General features: G+C 42.1%; 1 protein-coding gene across 2 annotated transcripts; it reads left to right on the plus strand.

Annotated features, from left to right (window-relative positions):
• The first annotated feature begins 79 nt into the window (after positions 1-79).
• LOC125891594 (transketolase-like) lies at positions 80-18,508 on the plus strand. 2 transcript variants are annotated; one of them, XM_049580972.1, is made up of 15 exons: positions 80-95; positions 1,410-1,516; positions 4,287-4,404; positions 5,004-5,117; positions 5,941-6,038; positions 9,461-9,652; positions 10,072-10,190; positions 12,110-12,306; positions 12,433-12,597; positions 13,017-13,173; positions 14,107-14,237; positions 14,397-14,480; positions 14,642-14,735; positions 14,851-14,973; positions 17,734-18,508. In XM_049580972.1, exons 2-15 carry the CDS (start codon positions 1,410-1,412, stop codon positions 17,919-17,921), a joined length of 1,887 nt encoding a protein of 628 aa, XP_049436929.1. In that variant the 5' UTR covers positions 80-95; the 3' UTR covers positions 17,922-18,508. The 2 variants fall into 2 exon arrangements, with proteins under 2 accessions (XP_049436929.1, XP_049436930.1); XM_049580973.1 differs by lacking the exon at positions 80-95 and adding an exon at positions 122-265.
• The last annotated feature ends 2,865 nt before the right edge of the window (positions 18,509-21,373 follow it).

The following is a 21,373-nucleotide window of genomic DNA, read 5'->3' on the forward strand; positions in this document are numbered from 1 at the left end:
TCCTCAGGTCCCCTGCTGGCCAAATGTGGATGTCAGTCTCAGCCAGTTGCAAGTGTCACCCAGCCTTTGGAAGCCTAAAGATTGCAAGTGAAAAGGTCAGTCCTGTAAGATAAACCTTTTATGACTGTGTCAAACCCAAACAACACTTGGGAATTACCAATCTGTCTGTCAGTCCTTATCTGAATGGCATGTGAGTGCATGTTGCAGGTGTAGCTGGTTTGTACTGCGGCTAATCAGGTCAGCTTCAGTGGGAAATGTCATTAAGGTAAGATTACAGCCATGTGTGATCCTTCCTGTTGGAAGCCACATTTCCTTCCTCTCCTCTTGTAATTGCCGTAGCTTCACAGGACAGGTACACTTAACTGTTTAAAGAGAGAGCTGCTTATATTACACTCAACTATACCTGATACTGTTTGATCTTTGCTCCTCAAACTTGTTAATATCAATCAGTATACAATTAAATTAGGAAGAAGAAGAAGCCTGTTTAGCATCCTTAGCTGCACTTTTTAAATACATTCTCACTTAATGCTCAAGCCAAACATACAGTGTCATTCTGCACTTTATTGAAAGGGGTGTTGCTTCATAAAATATCATTTTGTTTGAAAACATAATGCAATAAAAGTAGAAGAGGTTTATGTGATGCCGGTGCAGATATATGACAACCTATAGCTTCACATCCATACTGTTGCATGGTGCAGCTACAAGAAAAGGCCATTAGTATGAAGTGAGAGCATCTGAGAGCCTATATATAGGTGTTATATGTGATGTACATAGGGGCAGTAATTACCTCAATCTAGTTTAACCAAAATACAGCAATACTGAGCTGAAATTGGTTCCTAAAGACATTTAAATTATGGCTCAACTGTGCAACTGCATACTTTTGTATTTTACAAGCCTGGTTATTTATAATTAATCTGGAACTGCACCAGGTTGTTTGCTTTATTAGATGTTTCTCTGTTTATTTGCACGCCTGAATTGTTTCTGTGTCCAAATTTCCCTTAAAAAATTGTCATCAAATACAGTATGAAGCTATTGATGTTAAACATGAGCGTCTCTGACCAGTGTGTGCCTGACTGTGTGCGAGCTTATGAGTGTGCGTGTGGCCTTGGTCTCAGACCAAAGCCCTCCTACTATTGGCTGTGCTCATGCGTGCCAGTTTGAAGTAACTGTAGGCTGCTTTTAGCCCTAGATTAGCCATATTCATAGGCTTTGCTTGCAAACACGCCCCCCTGCCTCCCGTCTGTCTGTCAGGTTCAACACCACTGCCTCTTTTTAACCCCTGCCACCATCCGCTGCACACTCCTCGCTTTTATTCTCGGGACAGCAGACCGGGGACTTTTAACTCTTAACTTCATTTAACCGGCTTGTGTGTGCGCGTGTGTGTGCTTTTTCTTCGGTGCATCGGCCAGATGGAGGACTACCATAAACCGGACCAGCAGACGGTGCAGGCGCTCAGGAACATCGCCACCCGGCTCCGGATCAACTCCATCAAGGCGACAACTGCAGCGGGCAGCGGGTAAGAGGAGGAAGATTACACCAAGCTGGAGATATAGTGGTGTTATAATATAACAAGACAAAACAAGGTTACTGTCCTGGGCCAGCTGCTGTATGATTCATGCATTTGTTTGTTGAAAGGGCAAATTCTAAAAAGTAGAAACACCGGCTGGAATTTACACAACATAAAGAGTGTTCCCTGATGGACTGACAGTCCGCTGCAGACTGCGTGCAGGAGGATTCGCGTTGTGCAGCCACAGATGCAAAATAACAGTATATGTGCGCCTTGTGCAACGTGCAAAACTGATGGACTTTTAATGTTCTTATCTGATTTTTACTGCGCGTTAAGCGGTTCTGTGCCAGCATGCACTGTGCGTAATTTACGCACTTCTCCAGAAATTAGTTGTTAGGTGCAAAGGGTCAGAGTTCGTTTACTTAACATATTTGCATATTTCACTACGAGTAGGTTAGGTTCATAAGTACAATGAATTCAGTTAAATTATCAAATGTGTTTGTTTTGCGCTACCACCCCTTCAAATAATAAAACATTTATTTAAACGTGTCGGATTTGGAGGTTCGGCCTAAATTGCTGCAGGTGCACCAGTGCTCATCTCTCCCTTAACCCTTTGCGTACTTTGGGATCGCTTATGTAACAGAGGAGGAGCAGAGACAGGGTCGGTGCATGATCTCGTGGGCCGACGTAGTGTGCGGCGGCTGCAGGATGGGACCGGGGGACGCACGGACGCGCTTCCGCTGCTCGGCCGCGCCTGCTTGCAGCTTGTCACACGCGTCAAGTCGCTCAAATTTAAAAGGAAAAGTACATCCGGGGAAATTTTTCAAAATAACTTCCAAATTGAGAAACTCGCTGCAACGTTTATGAGGTGACAGGAAATAAAAGCTTAAAATGTTAATAAATTATAGGATGCGTCAAACTATAACTTCTGTTAGTCTTTTTCATCATCCATAGCGACTATCCCACTTGTCCAATGTTAAAGAGTATTAACATTTAGTAGGTTAGTTAACATTAGACGAGCCTGTTTTGACTCTACGTGTGTGTGTGTGTGTGTGTGTGTGTGTGTGTGTGTGTGTGTGTGTGTGTGTGTGTGTGTGTGTGTGTGTATCAGCTGTGTTTAGCTTCCTTTGGCATCATGGTTACTTATTAGATTTTCTCCAGGGATTGATATCGGCAACTGAGATATAGGAAGGCTTCTTTTCTTTAAGTCATTTGAGACATTGTTTGAGTGAAGGGCAGTATAAATGAGTAGAGTGAGCTTATTCAAAGTCAAATCAAAAGATTTTTAATTCCAGTTTGATAACCGAAACATGCACAGCATAAACTGTAGCCATTTTTACATTCGGCCTCTTCTCCGGAGCCTTTGTGCTCCACTGTCTCTCAGATTAACTCATATCGCAGCAGTGCCTGGACAGCATAACGTGTGTGGTTGTGCTGCTGCCGTGGTCCTGCCAGATGCCTCCTGCTGCTGCTGCCATCATTAGTCATTAGTCATACTTCTACTATTATTATACACATATGACTATTGTCACACATGTATACTGTCAGATATTAATACATACTTTCAACATATTGTACCACAGTAGCCAGAACTATAACGATAATATTATTACTTTCAATAATGTTGTTGTAAGCTACTGTCATTACCGTCTGTCCTGCATCTCTCTCTCTCTCTCTCTCTCTCTCTCTCTCTCTCTCTCTCGCTCTGTCTCATTGTGTCATACGGATTACTGTTAATTTATTATGCTGATCTGTTCTGTACGACATCTCTTGCACGTCTGTCCGTCCTGGAAGAGGGATCCCTCCTCAGTTGCTCTTCCTGAGGTTTCTACCGTTTTTTTCCCCCGTTAAAGGGGTTTTTTGGGGGAGTTTTTCCTTATCCGCTGCGAGGGTCATAAGGGCAGAGGGATGTCGTATGCTGTAAAGCCCTGTGAGGCAAATTGTGATTTGTGATATAGGGCTTTATAAATAAAATTGAATTGAAATTGAATTGAATTAACCCATGTTTTGTTAATACAATTCTTCGATCACAGCCAGTGTTCACGTTGCAACGCCACTTTTCACCCTCTTATAAGAGCATCCCTCATCCCATATAAATTTTATGATTATTCATCATCTCCTTCTGGTTTTTGCTTTTGCTCGTTTTTGATTATTTGATCGCATTATCCATTACAGGAGTGCAAGGAAAAGGCCTTCATGGAGGAGGCCTGAGTGAGGTATTATTGGCATGTGGTTTGAAAATAAAGAGGATAACAGTCAGGACATAAGTCCTCATCATAACCTGTTTTGTGTTCATTTGTCTTGGCTTGTTCCAACAGTTTGGGACTACACACTGAACTATGTCTTTGTATGTGTACGTGTCTGCATGAATGAGAGAAAGTGTAAAACCTCCTCTAAATGTATTTACACTGTGTGTGTGTGTGTGTGTGTGTGTGTGTGTGTGTGTGTGTGTGTGTGATAATGTATACATAATGTATATTTAGTTACTGACTGTCTGACCCTGACAAAGTCAGTCTCACTAGTGTACTGTCTGTCTTACATAATAACTCTCTGACTACAACTGCTCTGGCATGAATTAATGCACTCCATTCAAGCTGACAAAGAGTTAAACTCCAGTGATTGATTGCCACTTTGCCTCTCCCTTTTTTCTCCCTTCTGCATCTGCGTGTGGACAGTATGCTCTGAACATAGATTTGAACAGAGGATTCAGGAGGCACACCAAGTTTTCCTTTTGAATACTGTGTATTTAATTCCTCTTTCGTCTTCATTTTTGTTGCAGTCATCCCTCATCATGTTGCAGCGCAGCAGAGATCATGTCTGTGCTGTTCTTTCATACCATGAAGTACCGACCAGAGGATCCCCGGAACCCCAACAATGATCGCTTCATCCTCTCCAAGGTAACACACATACACACACAGAGCTATATGGTTGACAGGTGTTCTTCTGAAGCATGCATACACAAGATCTGATTCACTAATCTTAAGGTGTCACATTAGAAAAATGTGTTTGTGTTTATAAGTTCACATGTATATTTCGTGATTGTAGTGTTTCTATAAGGTGCCAATGGCTAACTCCAGACTTTGACATGCATGCCTCAAAATGAAATTTTATTCTTTGTTCTCTCACATTTCATTTAGCAGGAAATTCTTCATTCAGGTGTGCAGATGAAGTTACCTGAGAAGGAAAAGTGTAAATTAAAAACTTAAAAAATAGGATCTCATAACATTGATGAGTGTTTTATAAGCCTATAAACAGTTCTAGCCCCAGCACAAGCAAATCAGTAAAGGCAGCAGTAGCTCAGTCCATGGAGAGTTGGCATTGGAACCAGGGGTCAACAGTGTATGGAGCAGAGAGGTGCCACTTGAACCCCAATCTGCTCCAGGGGCACTGTACGATGCCTATTTTGTGGGTTAACAAATACGGAATTAAAAATAAAGTAAAATCAGGTATGAAGTATGTGATCTTAAACTCTAACCTTTGACCTCTGCCTCCTCAGGGTCATGCAGCCCCTGTGCTGTACGCCGTGTGGGCGGAGACGGGATACCTGAAGGAGAGTGAGCTCCTCAACCTCCGCAAGGTCGACTCCATCCTGGAGGGACATCCTGTGCCGGTGAGGTTACATTCAGACCTGCATTACGTTCTGGGTCTGGAAGTCATTTATTACAACACACATGCATTGGGAATACACTAAACCCTTGCACAATTATTTTTGTGTATATTTGGGGTATTTTACTGGTGTTTTGAGAGTAAACAGATGTTAATGCAAAAGCCAATATTTGAAACACCATTATACCAGTAACTGTACATTGAGGCAACACTCATAACCCCTCACTTCAACCATTACCACACCATTCTCTTCAGCTGTTTCATGATATTTTTGACCAACTCAAAAATCATATTGCATACATTTGTGTTTGAGGTTAAGTTTGACTTTGCCTCCAGCTACTCCCTCCTGTCAAACTCTGCTTGCTTGGAGTTTATTTGAGCGTTGGGAAAACATTTTGACCGCATCTGAGAATCTTAAAATATTAATACGAAATGATCAAGCAAGCCAAAATCTGTGTGAATGACTTCTTTAGAACATAACATGTATGCTTGTTGCACATTCATATGGAGACATGAACACACGTGCACAGATAACAAACAGACTGTATGCAGGCAGACACGGTGACAAAGACATGCTTGTGTGACAGAGATGGTCCGTCCTGGCCTCCTTTCTCCTCGGCTGCAGACATTAATAAGACACTGTGTGATACTGACACACTGCGAGACACAGACTGTAGCTGCTGTCCAGACAACATGACTGTGTGTTTCTTGCATGTTAAGAAATTCAAAATAATCCACCCACTGTGCTTCATGCTTTCTGTGTTTGCAAACTTGAGCTCTCCTGTTGTCTGTAGTGTAAGATGCATGTTTTGTGTTTGTGCTAACAGAAGCAGCAGTTTGTGGATATAGCCACTGGATCTCTGGGTCAGGGGCTGGGAGCTGCCTGTGGAATGGCCTACACTGGGAAATACTTTGACAAGGCCAGGTAAACACACCTGCACACACACTGTTACACAGAGACTCTCCAACATGCAGAAGACATAAATGAGGGCGCACAGCAGCCCAGCATGCATCTGAATGCATTAAGGTAGACAGTATGAAATTATGCATGCTATAATGTACACTACAGTGGGCCATGCTGACATGTGACATTTCAGCCTTTTAATCTGGATCAAACCACAGCTGACAGGCCTGGTCTGGGTTGGCATTTAGGCAGCCACTCAGAGCGCCAGGAGATCTGACCTCTGATCAGTTTTACCTTCGGATCAGGATGAATGAGGGTATGTAGTCAGTAATCTGAGATCAGAAACGAGTGGTTAAAGAAATAAGGATTCAGTTGTCTCTTTCCAAAGGTGGAATTCAAATTCATAGATTCATTGATTACATTTTTTTGAATTTAACAAAAAAAAGTTGACCATTGCAACAATGTTACGCCATAATAGATTACCAGGCCTGAAATGTGCCATGGTCATCTACTACTCAGCTGAATGTTAGTAGGGTTGCAGATCAGTCCTCGTGTGTCTCCTTTGTTCTAGTGTGGTCTAGAAAGAGCCGCATGGTTTCCCGTCCAACAATAGAGAGAACAGCTGCCATTCACATTTTCAAATAAAATGGATATGATACAAAAGCGTCCAAGCTGAATTTATCTCAGGAACACAGTTAAACATTTCTTTACGGACAGAACAGAGGAAGATGATCTCAAAGACAGTTTATTTAATTTTTTTTTTACACACTATAGACGCAGTGAAACAGGCGGTCATGGAATGCCGTACTTGCATTCTGAGTTGGCTGCCCTTGATATCTCTCACTCTGCATTCTGTGTGCTCTCGATTGTTTCCGCTCTAATAATCACACATGCGAGAGCACAGCTCCGCCCTCATCTCTCAGCCTCACCCTTCACCCTCATCCTCTCACCAAAAAATGGCAAAATCCCACACTCTGCTTTCGTAGTGGTAGATTATATTGTATACACCCTACACACAATAGTGGACGCTATGTGTGGTTGTGTGTGCATGCACAAGGGCGTATGCGTTTCCCCTGCGATGCTTGGAGCAGCTTGTGAAGCTAATTCGCTGCATCATAACGGCTCAGCACTCGCTTTAGAAGGCTGCATCACTGGTTTCATAATATATATAATCTGAGACAAAAACTGCTGAATGGCAACTGTATCAACCCCTCCTTGTGGCACGCACTCATACACACAACCTACGCTGCAGGATCAACTGATGTGGACCAGCAGGAATATGTGAGGAATATGTATTCCTGGTGAGACTTCAGCAGGAAATGAATCTTCAACCAAACAGACCCCTTAGCCTCTGAGGGTGTGGTTTATTAAAATAAGATACATGAATGAATCTGTCAAATGCACTTATTCGCAGAGAGTGAATAACTGACACTGTTGGTTGCTTCATGGTTGAATACTCTGCAGTTGTAAACGTATAAATATGAGATTATTGGATCAAACACGTTTAGGGTTCCTCCTCATGCTCGTTCATGCCTTGCAACAATCCTAGGAGATAATACAACTCATCACTGAGTGTATAAACTGGAAGTTTCTTCTTAGTTGGTTTTGTGTTCGCTGGGTGTAACAGAGTAGGTGACATAAAATGCGAGGGGTGTGTGTTAGTGTGTGCGCGCCAATTGTACTGGTTTGGGCTGTTCTCACGAAGAGGTATCACCCTGTCTTGATCGATGATTCTCACCTTGCAAAGACGGGATGAAAGCGAAACACACACACACACACACACACACACACACACACACACACACACGTTCATCACTCCTCCTGAGGGATCTCTTTACTCCTGTAGCTGAAGCACAGCCTCAATCTGCTGTAGTTGCTCTGGATGCCCTTCAGACTGTGTGTGTGTGTGTGTGTGTGTGTGCTTGATCTTGTTCCATGTTTGTATCACCTTTGGCAGAACGTGTTGCAGTTTATCACAAGCTGCAATTTTTACTTCTGATATTTGTGTTTTTAAATCTCAGAATTGAGAAGGATGAAGACTTTTAGAGACTTTATGATCTACGTTAAACACAGTGACTGGAACATCAGAATTTTATTACACATGTCTACACATGCGTACATGAAAAATATAACAAAGACCTGAAGGGCAAGTATTCTTTTTTTTTTTTAATGTGACATAAAAGACAGTTTCTGTAAAACCTATAATGACCTGAACTTTGTCACTTTTCATAATATCTTTTTACATGTTTTAATCCCCCAGGTATGGCAAACTGAGACTGTATAATTCTTTGAATACAAACTGAATTGAGAGGAGCCTTAACTTCCTGACCCTGCTGTTTCTTTAGCTGCATTGTAATGATTCTGACTATTCTCAGTTAATTCAATGCCGAGTCTGTGATTCTAATCCATTACACGCTTTGTCATATTTAGTGAATATGTCCCCACTAGCTTTCCGTTCTGTCACTGTCGTGAAAATAAATCTGGTGCTCATACACAGCACTCGCGCTGTAAATGCTAAACAAAGTGGCTTGGACCGAGCAACACAACACCACGCCGGCTGCTCTCCTTCCTCCATGTCCTGCCCACGAGGAACGGCACGTCACCATGATAGTAATGAAACATTAAAAAGACTGGCTGAGCTTCTAAAGGTGCACTGATGGGAGGGCTGTGTTTGTTTGGGTGCTAAGTTAAAATATCAACCAGAATCTCAGACTCCACATTTATGGGTTTTAAATTAAAAAAAAAAATCTAAAAGATTACTTAGATACTGCTGTATTAAACTGAAGTAAATCGTTTCTATTAAACTGAGTTGCTGAAATGATCAGCCACGATTACTCAGTTTTCCGTATCATAGAGATCTTGAAAGATGAACAAAAGTGGCCACCTTTTCCATATTTGGGTCAGTGCATCTGAATATGCATCTGCATCAGAGCGGAAGTTTCAGAGAAGGAGTGGACACATTTCGGAAATCAACCTTTAGAGATCAGTCTAACTGGTTATTAATGTTTTCCCATCCAGTCTCAAATCTCTACCTCTTTTCTCTCCATCTCCACCTCTGTGGAATTCCCCCCTCTCTTTCCTCCCTTCTTCCACTCCTTTCTTTTTGTGCCGTGTGTTTTCTCAGGGTTGGAATGCGTGGTGTAATGCAGGGTGTCTCGGCCTATCTTCCAGCTTTAATGAGAATGTGTCTATTTGACTGGAAAGCTGTCAGGAGTCGTTACGCCACGGGGGCAACTAGTGAGGACGATCACAGCGCAGTGGGGGAGGGAGGGAAGGGAGTGTGTGTTTAGGTGTGAGGGTCAGCTGTCACTTTGAGCCCTACAAGAGGAATCAGAAGATGGGTAGATGTGCCAAGAGGGAAAATAGAGCTGATATGGAAAATTACTCCTTTCCACTATTTATTCATCTCTTCTGTCTTCTGTCTCTCTGTTTGCTCTCTGTAGCTATCGGGTGTTCTGCCTACTGGGTGATGGAGAGCTGTCCGAGGGCTCGGTGTGGGAGGCCATGGCCTTCGCCTCATACTACCAGCTAGACAACCTGGTGGCTATTTTGGACATCAACCGCCTGGGTCAGAGCGACCCAGCCCCACTCCAGCACCATGTGGAGAAGTATCAGCGACGCTGTGAGGCCTTTGGGTGAGCAGGGGGAGTCAAAGATTGAGGGTGTGCACAGGTTGGTTGTGGAGTATTTGTGCATTTGAATCTCTAAAAGTGTGGTGAGTGTGTGACCTTAAGTGTCTAAACCTCAGGTCTAAGTTGCGTTTCAAAAAGCTTGATGTTGACAGAATTTGGTGCTAGTTTGGGTTGGTGTCACATCTGACCTGCTGCTTCTCATCCTTCCATCCAACACTTGCAGAGCACCGATACTAGCGAAAATGCTAACATGCTGCTACCCTATAAAGTGCTGCAGTGCCAACAGTAAAAAGAAAGGTGGTGGTAATGTAAGGGGCCTGCAGGAATTGATAGGATTATCCCATAAATAAAATACCTCTCCTCATTCATAGAAACACACATGTAGGACTGCATTTAAAGTTTTATCTCCTCTGTTTTCCCAGCTGGCATGCCGTCATTGTGGACGGTCACAGTGTGGAGGAGCTGTGCAAGGTGCTGAGTCAGCCCCGCCACCAGCCACTTGCCATCATCGCAAAGACTATCAAGGGCAAGGGCATCCCAGGTACAATAATCAGGCACACGCACAGTCATCCACAGTGTGTGAGTTCAAACATCAGTGTGGTTTTATCCTCGAATGTGTAGAGTGAAGTACTAACATGTTGTGATTACTTTATGAAATAGCATGTAGAGGATGTGAGCTGTTCAGTGTGCAACATGGATCAAAATTACCTCCTTTTTTTGGAAGTATACTATGCAGGAATTGTCTGTGACAGTTTGTGAACAGTAACGCCAGCAAATGTGAAAGTTAAAGCCGATCTTAGATTCACACTCTTTTGGGAATGAGCTTTGTCCGCTTCGCGTTTCACCTCTGTATTTACGGCGCTGTGTCTGGGATAATTCTAGCTTTCTTTGGGATGCTACTTATGGTCTAGCACCTGGTTACTTCCTTTTTTTAAGTCCCAATGTCACCTGCATGCTGTGCCCAGGAACGTCCTGAACTCAGCAAAATAATAATAAGAAGAAAATACAGGCAGAGGGCAGAGTCTCTGCAATTAAATATACCACCACACACTTGTAGTAAGTAATAAGTGATGATTAAAAGGATTACATTTGTGTGAGTGTATGCAGTTTTTTAGAAAAATCATGCATAGTATACCATAAAGTAATAATACTTCTGTAGTTTTTTATGTCTCAATGCCTCTCTTTCAAAATTTTTATATCAATCTTACAGTGACTTAACATATTTCAAGCAGAACATTTCAAAGTAATCATTACACACCATATTTCATAACTATGACTTGCTCCAAAAACATGTTTCTAAATGATGACTCAGTAAAACGGTGGCAACTGACCGGGAATAATATTTCTGTCAGAAGTTTTCTTAACTGCCCCAAATGCCTGCCGCCAGCAGAGAGGGGCCCTAACGCACTGTAATCCAGGCAGCGCTTTAGTGCTTTAGCTGCTGCATCTTGGTAATCCCTCAGAATGTGTAGGATACACTCGCAGCAACAGCCCATTGTGCTTGTGTTGTGATAACAGTAAGGGGCAGTGTGTGTGACCACGTGTGTTTTGTGAGAGACAAAGGTAAAAAGACAGTTGTTATAACAGCAACGTGTGTGTGTCTAAGAGAGGGGTATGTCTTTGTATGCATTAGTTTTTGTCAGATTAGAAACGGTGAGTGTTGTTATATAGTAAGCCTGTGGCCTCCTGATTGAACCGTTTGATGTTTGAAATAGCCTGATGGGACTCACTGAAGTGGACGATTGTTGTGAGTGTGACAGCTGGCCATGGTTTGTTTTATGCACAGGCATAAATGTGGAGGTATGAAGGATATCAGGAGGAACTTGGTTTACAGAGTAAATGGACTTTATATTTGCAGGTGTGTCAACATGTTATCTAAACTTCTGAATGCCAAAATCTGGCTGTTGGAAGAACATAATGCAGTATATTTGGTTTTTGACGATGATGATGTTGTTTTGATGATCTGTATCAGCTAGTGGTGAATCACTGGCAGGTTCCTGGCTGCTGTTTAAGAGGGTCACACCACAAATGTCTCAGATACACTGAGGGAAGCCTAGGGCTGAAACACGTCTGCTTCCTTCTGCTGCTGTGCATCAGTGAAAGTCTTACATAATTATTAGTGAGTGCTGACAACTTCATTTGCTAGTGTTGTGAATTTTGGGTTGAAACTCATTATACTTAAAAGACATTAAGTTGAGCATGGCAGTTATTTTGTTTGACCGATTAGGAACCTCCTAATCCTCACAGAATTATGCTTTATCAGTATAACTCTATATCTGCCACTTTGACCACATAAGGAGTTAAGTTTTCCGTTTAGCCCCATTTTTTTTTTCTTATGAATAAAAAGTATGTTTTTATTACCTCCACTCAGTAATAAATTGTTATTGTCATGTATTGTATTGCACAGTGATAGCTGTACTTGTTTGCTCTAGTCCTCAGTTGTCTTTGTGTGTCTTTCAGCGGCTGAGGATAAGATGGGCTGGCACGGCAAACCCCTGCCCAAAGACATGGCTGACAGCGTGATCAAGGAGCTGCAGAGCCGCATCATCAGCTGCAACAAGCGCCTCTATCCTGCTCCGCCCAACGAGGATACATCACCTGTCAGCCTCCGCAACATCCGCATGCCGAGTGCACCCAGCTACAAAATTGGAGAAAAGGTATGATCAGTAGTGACAGACAATCTCAGATGTCTTGAATAACCTTAAACTCATGACTTCAGAACACAATAAAGCTTCAGGAGTATCTGATACTGACTGGTTGTCTAATTGTCCCTGTGTAAACAGATTGCTACGAGGAAGGCGTACGGCATGGCTCTGGCCAAGCTGGGCCGTTACAACGAGCATGTGGTGGCTCTAGATGGAGACACCAAGAACTCCACCTTCTCAGAGCTCTTTAAGAACGAACACCCAAATCGCTACGTTGAGTGCTACATCGCAGAGCAGAACATGGTGAGAGAGAGACGTTAGCTCTCTAGTTAGATGGCTGGAGATGTTCTAGATTATACAGGCCATTAAAACTTTAATATGATAAATAAAATAGTAATAAAATAACATTTTGGGAATATGTGAAGTATCAGGTTAATTTTATATAAATATTAACATAAATATTTTTTTAGTCCCCTGCAGTGTCACTGTAAACTTCAGGTGTTACTGCTGTCACATCATCCCCTGAGTTGTATTAATTATAGTGTTCATGTTCTAGTTTTTCTAACATCAGCATCATTATGAATTCTTAAGGGTCGTCCCACACAACAACAGGACAATCACAATGGGTCATTGTCAGTCTGCATCATCACGATTTAACATGAAACATAAGAGTCATTCTGTCCCTCTATCCCTCCTTTGTCTCTCACTCTTCTCTCCTGCAGGTGAGCGTGGCGATGGGATGTGCCGCGCGGGATCGTAACGTGGTGTTTGCCAGCACCTTCGCCACGTTCTTCAGCCGGGCCTACGACCAGCTCCGCATGGCGGGCATCTCTGAAAGCAACATCAACCTCTGCGGGTCCCACTGTGGCGTCTCTATTGGTCAGTTCCTGTTTCTCTTATCCCCAATCATGACCCTGAAAGAACTGACCTTTGACCTTTCAGCATTTTAAAGTCCTTTTACTTCTGCTGACTTATTCATATCACTGTATACAGTACATTTATGGTAACAGTAGGTGGATTGTTGAATGGCATAAATGATATTATGATTACAATCCAGGGTACTTAACATTTTGTTCACTCTACAACATTTGTCACAACCTGTGCTTTGAAGGTGGAGTGATCTTGTATGCTAGCCACTGTAGTAGATATTATGTCATTTTGATCTTCACTGTGAACCACCTTTCCTCTCACTGCGCCTTTTTCTTAGATCCAGTTTGGCACAGTTCTGCTTTTAGAGCGACTCAGCCCACTAACGGCTACAAAAAAAAAATCAAAGTGATAATATCTTTCAAACGAGTAGCTTGGTTGAATTAAATCCAAAATTTGCACCATGCATTATGTCTCACATGATCTTTAAATGCTGAACAAGCTGTCTGCAGATGATATTAAATTCTTTTATCAGATGTTGCTGCTTTCCCCTCCACTGGGTTGAACTGCTCCTCAGTGTTTCTCGGCTTTAATTTTCTTGATCCTAAACCTTTTTTCCCCATCTTCTCACCTCCTCTGTTATTCTGTTGTCCATCTTCCTCTCCTGGTATCAGCACTCTTCCTCCTCCCCCTCCCCCTCCTCCGCCTCCCTCTCACTGTCTCTTTGTCATGGAGGTGATGACAGAGCGGCCTGATTCTCTTTCACCTCTTCCTCCTCCTCCCCTTTCTCCTTCTCCTCCACCTCGCCAGGTACATTGCATGCACACCTTTCCAGACCGAACGCATGCCAGTCTGCCAGAATTTATTTTCCAGTCTATATTAAACACGTGAGTCTTGCTGTACCTGACTTGAGTCTGTTTGGTGCTGATGTGTGTGTATATTTAGGTGAGGACGGGCCCTCTCAGATGGGTCTGGAGGATCTGGCCATGTTTAGAGCCATTCCCACAGCAACCGTCTTCTACCCAAGCGACGGTGTTTCCACTGAGAAGGCTGTGGAACTCGCCGCCAACACAAAGGTACCTGTAGTCACCTGTAATAAGACAATTGTTAATAAAAATTCCTGAAAGTAAATAATGTAAATATTTAGAGCAAGGTAAAGCTCATATCGTGGGTGGGATTCAGTGTTTGTGTTAAAAAAATACAGACACACATGGATTATTTCTGGTTTGTTTCAGGGTTTGTGTTTCATCCGAACAAGCCGCCCAGAGAGCAACATCATCTACAATTGCAATGAGGACTTCCATGTTGGTCAGGCTAAGGTTTGTGGCAGCATTTTCCCACCACCATCACCAAATATATTCATTCAGCTACTTCATGCTCTTTGGTCTTGCTCTTTTCTCCTTTTATCCCTTATTGACATTATCTCAAATGCTAGACTGTGCACAGTTCACATACAAACATCTTCTCCTGTCTCACTCAGGTGGTGTATAAAACCAATGACGATCACGTGACTGTGATTGGAGCAGGAGTGACCCTCCACGAGGCTCTGGCTGCTGCTGACCTGCTGAAGAAAGGTATGAAGAAAGACGAAATAAAAGAAATCAACCAATGTCAGCATGACAGTATTCAGTCCTTGTATGAACCATCAGTTGGACTGAGGTGCATCCTCCACCTTCCTCTGTCCCTCAGAAAGAATTAACATCCGCGTGATCGACCCGTTCACCCTCAAACCCCTGGACTCCAAGACCATCATCGACAATGGCAGGGCCACCAGAGGACGCATCATCACAGTGGAGGACCACTACTATGAAGGTGAGGAGTCAAGTCACAAAAGACAAAAACAAATCAAATGTGGAGGAAAAAACAGCAATGGATGAATAACCTTCTTTACATTTGGACTGTGTTCCAAATTGCATACTTTTTATGTTCAGTATCACTACATACTGCACCTGCCCTCACAAACTACATACTGTCACCGTATGCACATGATTGGGACATACAGTTTTATCATAATGCTGCATCTTGAACTTGTACCCTCTTGCTCATATATCCATCCATATCCACAGTCTGTTGTACAAAATTTTAACTAAAGAAAAAGTGTGATTTGGAACGCAGCAGATCTTAACTTAATCACTTAATGTTTTCTTGGAGACAACTAAATGCCATTCGCTGCGCTCACTGAAGACGGAGGTCTACCTGGAGAGAACCACAGCTAGGCAGTATATTCCTGATATTACAATTTGATATTAAGATGATTTATATTGTCCCCATGATAGATCATAAAATGCCATGCATGTATGGTCACAGTGGTTTACATTAAACATACTTTCTGAATGGTCAAAATAGTATAGAGCATTGTACGTGCCACTCTACTGCATAAATCTACTGAGTAACGTCCAATTAAAATCAGGACGGTCACATCTGTTTGGAGTCCATTACATTAACAGGACAGCTTTAACTAGCAGGCATAAGGATTGTTATGCAGCTGCTTGCGTGCTTGCGCTCATGAATAAAAATGCCTGCAGCAGCAAAGGACAAAGGTCTGTCTGCAAATAAAAAGGCTCTGAGGAGGCTGGTGTCTGAGGAGAGAGAAGAGCAGCGTGAGGAGAGAGGAGGACGACAGGTAAAGGGATGCTGTGCTTGGCAGAGAAGTTTGTGGGTATGAGGAGATGGAGAATATAGAAAAGGTGAAATGGATAAAAACAGTATATAAAGGGGAGGGTGGAGGAGGAGGAGGAGCTGGGAGAGCCTGTCAGGGTGTCTTAATTTCAGCTGCGGCCTTTGGGCTCTCGCTGACCTACATACAGTACCAGCATGACAAAAACAAGGGTCCAGAATTTGCTTTCTGTGTCTTCTTTTATGTTTGTGTTTCTGTTGTCCTACATGGAGCTGCTTTCCTCGCCTGTTGAGATTTCGTCTGTCTGTTTGCGATAATAGAGTCAAAGAACATAAAAGGAGAAGACACTTGTTTGGTCACATACACACATGCACACCTATGTTCAGATTCACATGAGTAGTTGATTACATGCAAGTGAAAATGTAAAAGGTTTGCAGATATAAAGAAAAGATGCTCATGAACATAATATTTTTGGTGTGTGTGTATTTGTGTGTATGGGCACTTGGCGGATGGTGGAAACCAAGTGGTATCTAGGGAACAGGGGGATGTGGCGTACAGATGAGTGAACAGAGTGCAGAGTGCAAGGGCAACATCCCTCTCAACAGAAGGGCTCTCCAAACTGTTTCCTCAAACGATTTTATTTTTATTTCATTTTATTTTGGAGACAAAGTCAAATGAAAGAAGTAGAAGTTGAGGTCCCACTGTAACCTGTTTCACTGTCTTCAGTCAGATAATGTAAAGAGGATATGTTTGGCCAGTTTTTTGAAAGAGGCTGGTGGATAATGGTTTCACTCTTTAGGTACCCGATAATGAGCAAATATGAAGAGAAAATCAGTGTCATTTTTCAGCCTTTTAGAACAACCATTTTAAAAAAGCCCTGTGATAAACTACACTCATCTATGAAAGCTAGCCCAAAGGATGCACTTTGGCTCCCCATAAATTAGAGATCTGGTATTTTACCTTTAACTGTTAAAACTAGACTGTACATTAATCCAGAAGAGGGGAAGCGGATCTGTCGAATGTGCTGTCTAAACAATGTAGCAATCAAGCTCCATTTTCTTTTATACTGTCCTTTTAATTGTGAACTGTGCAATGCTTGGTTCAGTAAGATAAAAATAGATGATCGATTTTGTTAATATGGTAGATTCACACCAACTTATGATACCAGGTCTGAGCTGTATTCAACTTTGAAATACTATGGGTTGTAACAACATGGTAACAAAATGTGTTATTACAGGACACACAGAGAAAGCTGGTTTTCGCCAGCTGTGAGTAGCTCAAAAATTTCCATCATGTATTAAAAGTTTCAGCCTACAGCATCCAACAATGCACAAAATAAAACCCTGAGAAAACAGTCATGTACACACAGGCATTTTTAAGTGTCATTTATCATTCCAACATGAACACTTAATGAACTCAAAGCGTAGGTAGAATTTGCATAATATGCAGTTGAGCTACAGTGCACATCTCTGTGTCTGTCTCTCTCACACACCAGTTGGCAGCTAGTAAATCAACCAACTGCTGGGAAACATTTAATAGTAAAGAAGAACCAAGAACATGTGATGACTTTCTCTTTTTCTCATTCCTTGGCTTTCATGTTCAATCAATCAGAAATATTTGAATGACAGTTTGGAGTGAGAAGTTAAAAAAAAAAAGTGAGGGAGAGAAGAGAGAGGATTGAGGGAGAGGAGAGTCTTAAGGGGGTGAAAGTGAGACAGGGGGGATGAGAAAGTCAGGGGAGGGTGTCGTCTATCCTGTCAATCCACATCACATCACTGCAGAGCTCAATCGCCCATGAAGGTGTGAGAGATTTAAGATGAACAGAAGGCTTAGAAGATTTGAAGAACAGATGACTCAAAGAGAGAAATTCTAGAACATAAATATTTTGTCTGTGTTTAATTTGAGCGAACTGCACCTTTAATCAGTCCTGACTGCTGTATATTCTGATTCCTCAGGTGGTCTAGGTGAGGCAGTGTGCTCGGCGGTAGTGAATGAGACCGGCTTCACCGTCCACCGCCTGGCAGTTTCCCAGGTGCCCCGCAGCGGTAAGCCCCACGAGCTGCTCCGAATCTTTGGCATCGACCGTGACGCCATCGCTCAGGCAGTCCGCAAGGTGCTCAGCAGCTCCGCCAACGCCAAGTAAGCACTGCAGACGTGGCTACAAATCTGGTAAAGGACTCCGTGGTTAACTGGTGATCACCATGGAGACAACAAACAAATAAACCAACACAGAAGGAGAGGGAGCACTTCTGGCCCACTCATGCTCTCCTCCTCGTAAAACAATCTAAAGCATCCATTTGAAAAAAACAAAACAAAAAGATAACCTGGTTTTTCTCTTTAACTGTCGTCGATGTGGTTTTGACACCTGAGATTTTTACCCCATCAGTTGTGTAAGCACACCCCCTCCTCTTCACACACATCCTCACCTCCACCCTCAAACCCCTTCCTACCTCCCAGAGAAAGTTCTGGTACTGCTGTAGTGTTTCAGTAAAAGCAGTGAACGTGGTTTGGAGTAAAGTGAAGTTTTCTTTTTATATTTTCTGTGGAACCCTCTCACTTCTTCGACGCAGTGTTTCGTACCTCTGCACCCAGTACGACTCTGTAAACCCCACCCCACTAGATCCGGCAGGGTGTGGAGAAACTCTGGTTTGGTCTGTTTGAGCACTGACTGTTTTTAACCCTCTTGACCCTGACTTGGATGGGACTGCTTCACACCAATAAAGGGATGGTTTCTTCACAATACACGTGTCTGAGGTCTTTCTTGTAGGATGTAGTTTCATGAAACACAATTCAGTTGTTGCAGTAAAATAAAATGTACAAAACCTGCTCTGTATACTTTTACATCATCCTATTAGCTCACATCCTGAGTGACAGTGTGATTTTCAAGTCCACATAACCTACTGCGCATGAGAACGTAAAAATTCAGCACAGGAAAATAATCCGCCTCCACCACACATTTTCCTACAGTATGTCTCTATAGCCCATGGCTGAAACTTTTGATAAAGACCATTCATATTTAGTTAAGCTCGCAGCGTAGTTCTAGCTATGACAACAGTTAGACAGTACACCAATCTATCTTGTGCAATAACCAGGCTACCAACAGGTCTAAATTCCTGCTGATTTAAAACTTAAATACATGGCAAGATACCTAAAAATGAAAAGACCAAATTCCTGTCATCATGCTAACTTGTTAAAATGCTAATTCTCTTTGGCATGTAACAAACCATAACATTAATGTAAGTATGCTAACAGGTCAGGTATTAACAATGTGACTGTGCTAACTGCGTGAATGCTAACACATAAGGCCTAAGTGCAATATTCCCTGGTAACTAATGTTGGAGTTAGCATGTTGGCATTACAACAGAATGCATCATGCTATATGTTTGCATGTTATATGAATAATATATACTGTAAAACCTTAATTAAAGCCTAGTCCCAAACGCCCAGTCCCTATTACTAGCTGTGTGGCTCAATTTAGACACCTACTCTGGTTACCTAGCAGTTCATTTTTATAGAAGTTCTTTGGATGTATAAAAACAGGTTGCTGGCTACCCAGTTAAGCTAACATTAGTTAGCTGCTTCAGTCATGCATACAAATATAAATGTTTAAACTTTTGTCAGTATGGACATACTACGCATTCTTAGTTCGGTTAGACTCTTCACAATACAAACATTCAGCTAATTTTACTGAAACCATGAGCTGAAGAATACAAGAATATAGTAACTCTGTGAGATTTACTGGCATGGTAATAAAGAGAGACGAAATAAAGGGGTTGACTCCCTGCCTCTGAAGTGGTCATAAAGTCAGAATATGTGTCCATTCCTCAATTACTCTGAAAGTTATTAATAAATGTCTGTCAGGGTCCACCGATCACAAGAATCAAAGGTTTATGTGAAAAATCAATCCACGTTGTGAGCATTAACAGGATAGTGAGGTGTTGTGTCGGTATGCCGGGTGCCGCAATCCTCAAGTGCTGTAAAGAGAAGCCTGATTTTTATACAAGTAATTTTCATACTGGCTTAAATAAACAATTTGATGTTATGCGAGCGGGTTACGTCAGTCGGAGGTCTCCATATGAGGAAGACAGACAGGACGCTCGGCTAATGCAATGATTGGTGGGAGTTTTCTTAGAACCATATGAGAATGGTCAGCTTATTAATAGCATTTTAACCTAAACAAAGAAAAGCATAACATTTCCAGAAAGGTAAGTGTTGCTTTAAGCACATAATAGCCCGGGCTACTACCTGAAGTTTTATGATAATAGAATATTCAGATATTTACAAGAATAACAAAATATTTTCATTTTTAATTGGTGTACACCATTAGAGTAGGCTACTTCCGAGATCACGTTTATTTGTAGGCTAATACGAAAGTTATCATTGCCCTAGCTTGTTCCCTCGACAAAAAGCCACATGACTTGAACCTTACCACCACTTCAATTGGCATGATGGCGTTTTGTAGTCTCATTTAGCCACTTGTTAGCAACCATCTTTTTAAGAACACGTAAAAGCTTCAGAATCCACAAGTGAGGTATTTACTGTATTTTATGTCTTTAAAGAAAATGTGAAAGTCTCTTAAGCTTGTGTTGACCTCAGATCTTATTTCAGGCATGTAACCTAAAACCCATTCATAAGACTTATTGACTTCAAGATGAGGGAATGGGGGAGTCCAAAATACTACTCATTTCTAGGTTTTAGGGCTCATTCCTGCACCACTGTAATGAAGATGGCTGCTAGTGCTGCCTGTATAGGGCAGAAACATCAGATTTTGACATATAAAAGTGTTCTGTTAAGTCTTGCTCCTCAGCTTTTCTCTGTGGTCCATATTTTGTTGGCATGTGGGATGTCGTCTCTAGCTGTTTAAGCACACACCCTCTAGATCCTTTTCCTTCTCAACATGCCATGCAGTGATTGCATTTATTCAAAGATGTTTCACAGAAATCATTTTTGACGGGTCACAGTAGGAAAAGCTCAGGTATAAATACCAAAACTGATGGCTGCATTCCATTTAACTGCTTCAGTTTCAGGGTCCTGGTTTTGCGCACACTGGCTCACTGTCACACTGTCATGGCTAGAAGAAACATTTAAGCCTTTTTGTCTGCTGTCAAAAAGGCAAGACGTTTGTTTAAATTTTGAACACCTCAAGGCTCATGTAGAGGTTTTGATCCCTGGAAGTGCTTCGAGCTTATTTTCTTCTAGTGTTTCCCGGCTTTGTGTGTTTTGCACATGCACTAGTATACGGGTGACCCTGTACCCACTGCTTTTCTCTGAGGAAGTAAATACACTAAACATTTGTTAGAGCTCAGGGATACACGAGGCATTTTGCTGAGTAACATGGAATGTAAATATAATTTCTGGTTGTTTACAAGAAAACTCCACAGAGCCTTTTAAAAGTGTGCTCATGTAACTTTTGCCGAATAGTGATCACAAGTGACCATGTATGGATAATGATGCAGTAAATGCTCAAAGAGAAGAGAGAGAGGAGAAAAGTCGGGATTTCAGCAAACTGATCAGTGTGGTCTGTTACGCTGTAATATCTATGTAGAGTTTGGTAACACTGGCTGACAGAAACTATGAAACCCAGTCACTTAATGC

The sequence above is a fragment of the Epinephelus fuscoguttatus genome, linkage group LG7, assembly GCF_011397635.1.
Source record: "Epinephelus fuscoguttatus linkage group LG7, E.fuscoguttatus.final_Chr_v1".
NCBI lineage: Eukaryota > Metazoa > Chordata > Actinopteri > Perciformes > Serranidae > Epinephelus > Epinephelus fuscoguttatus.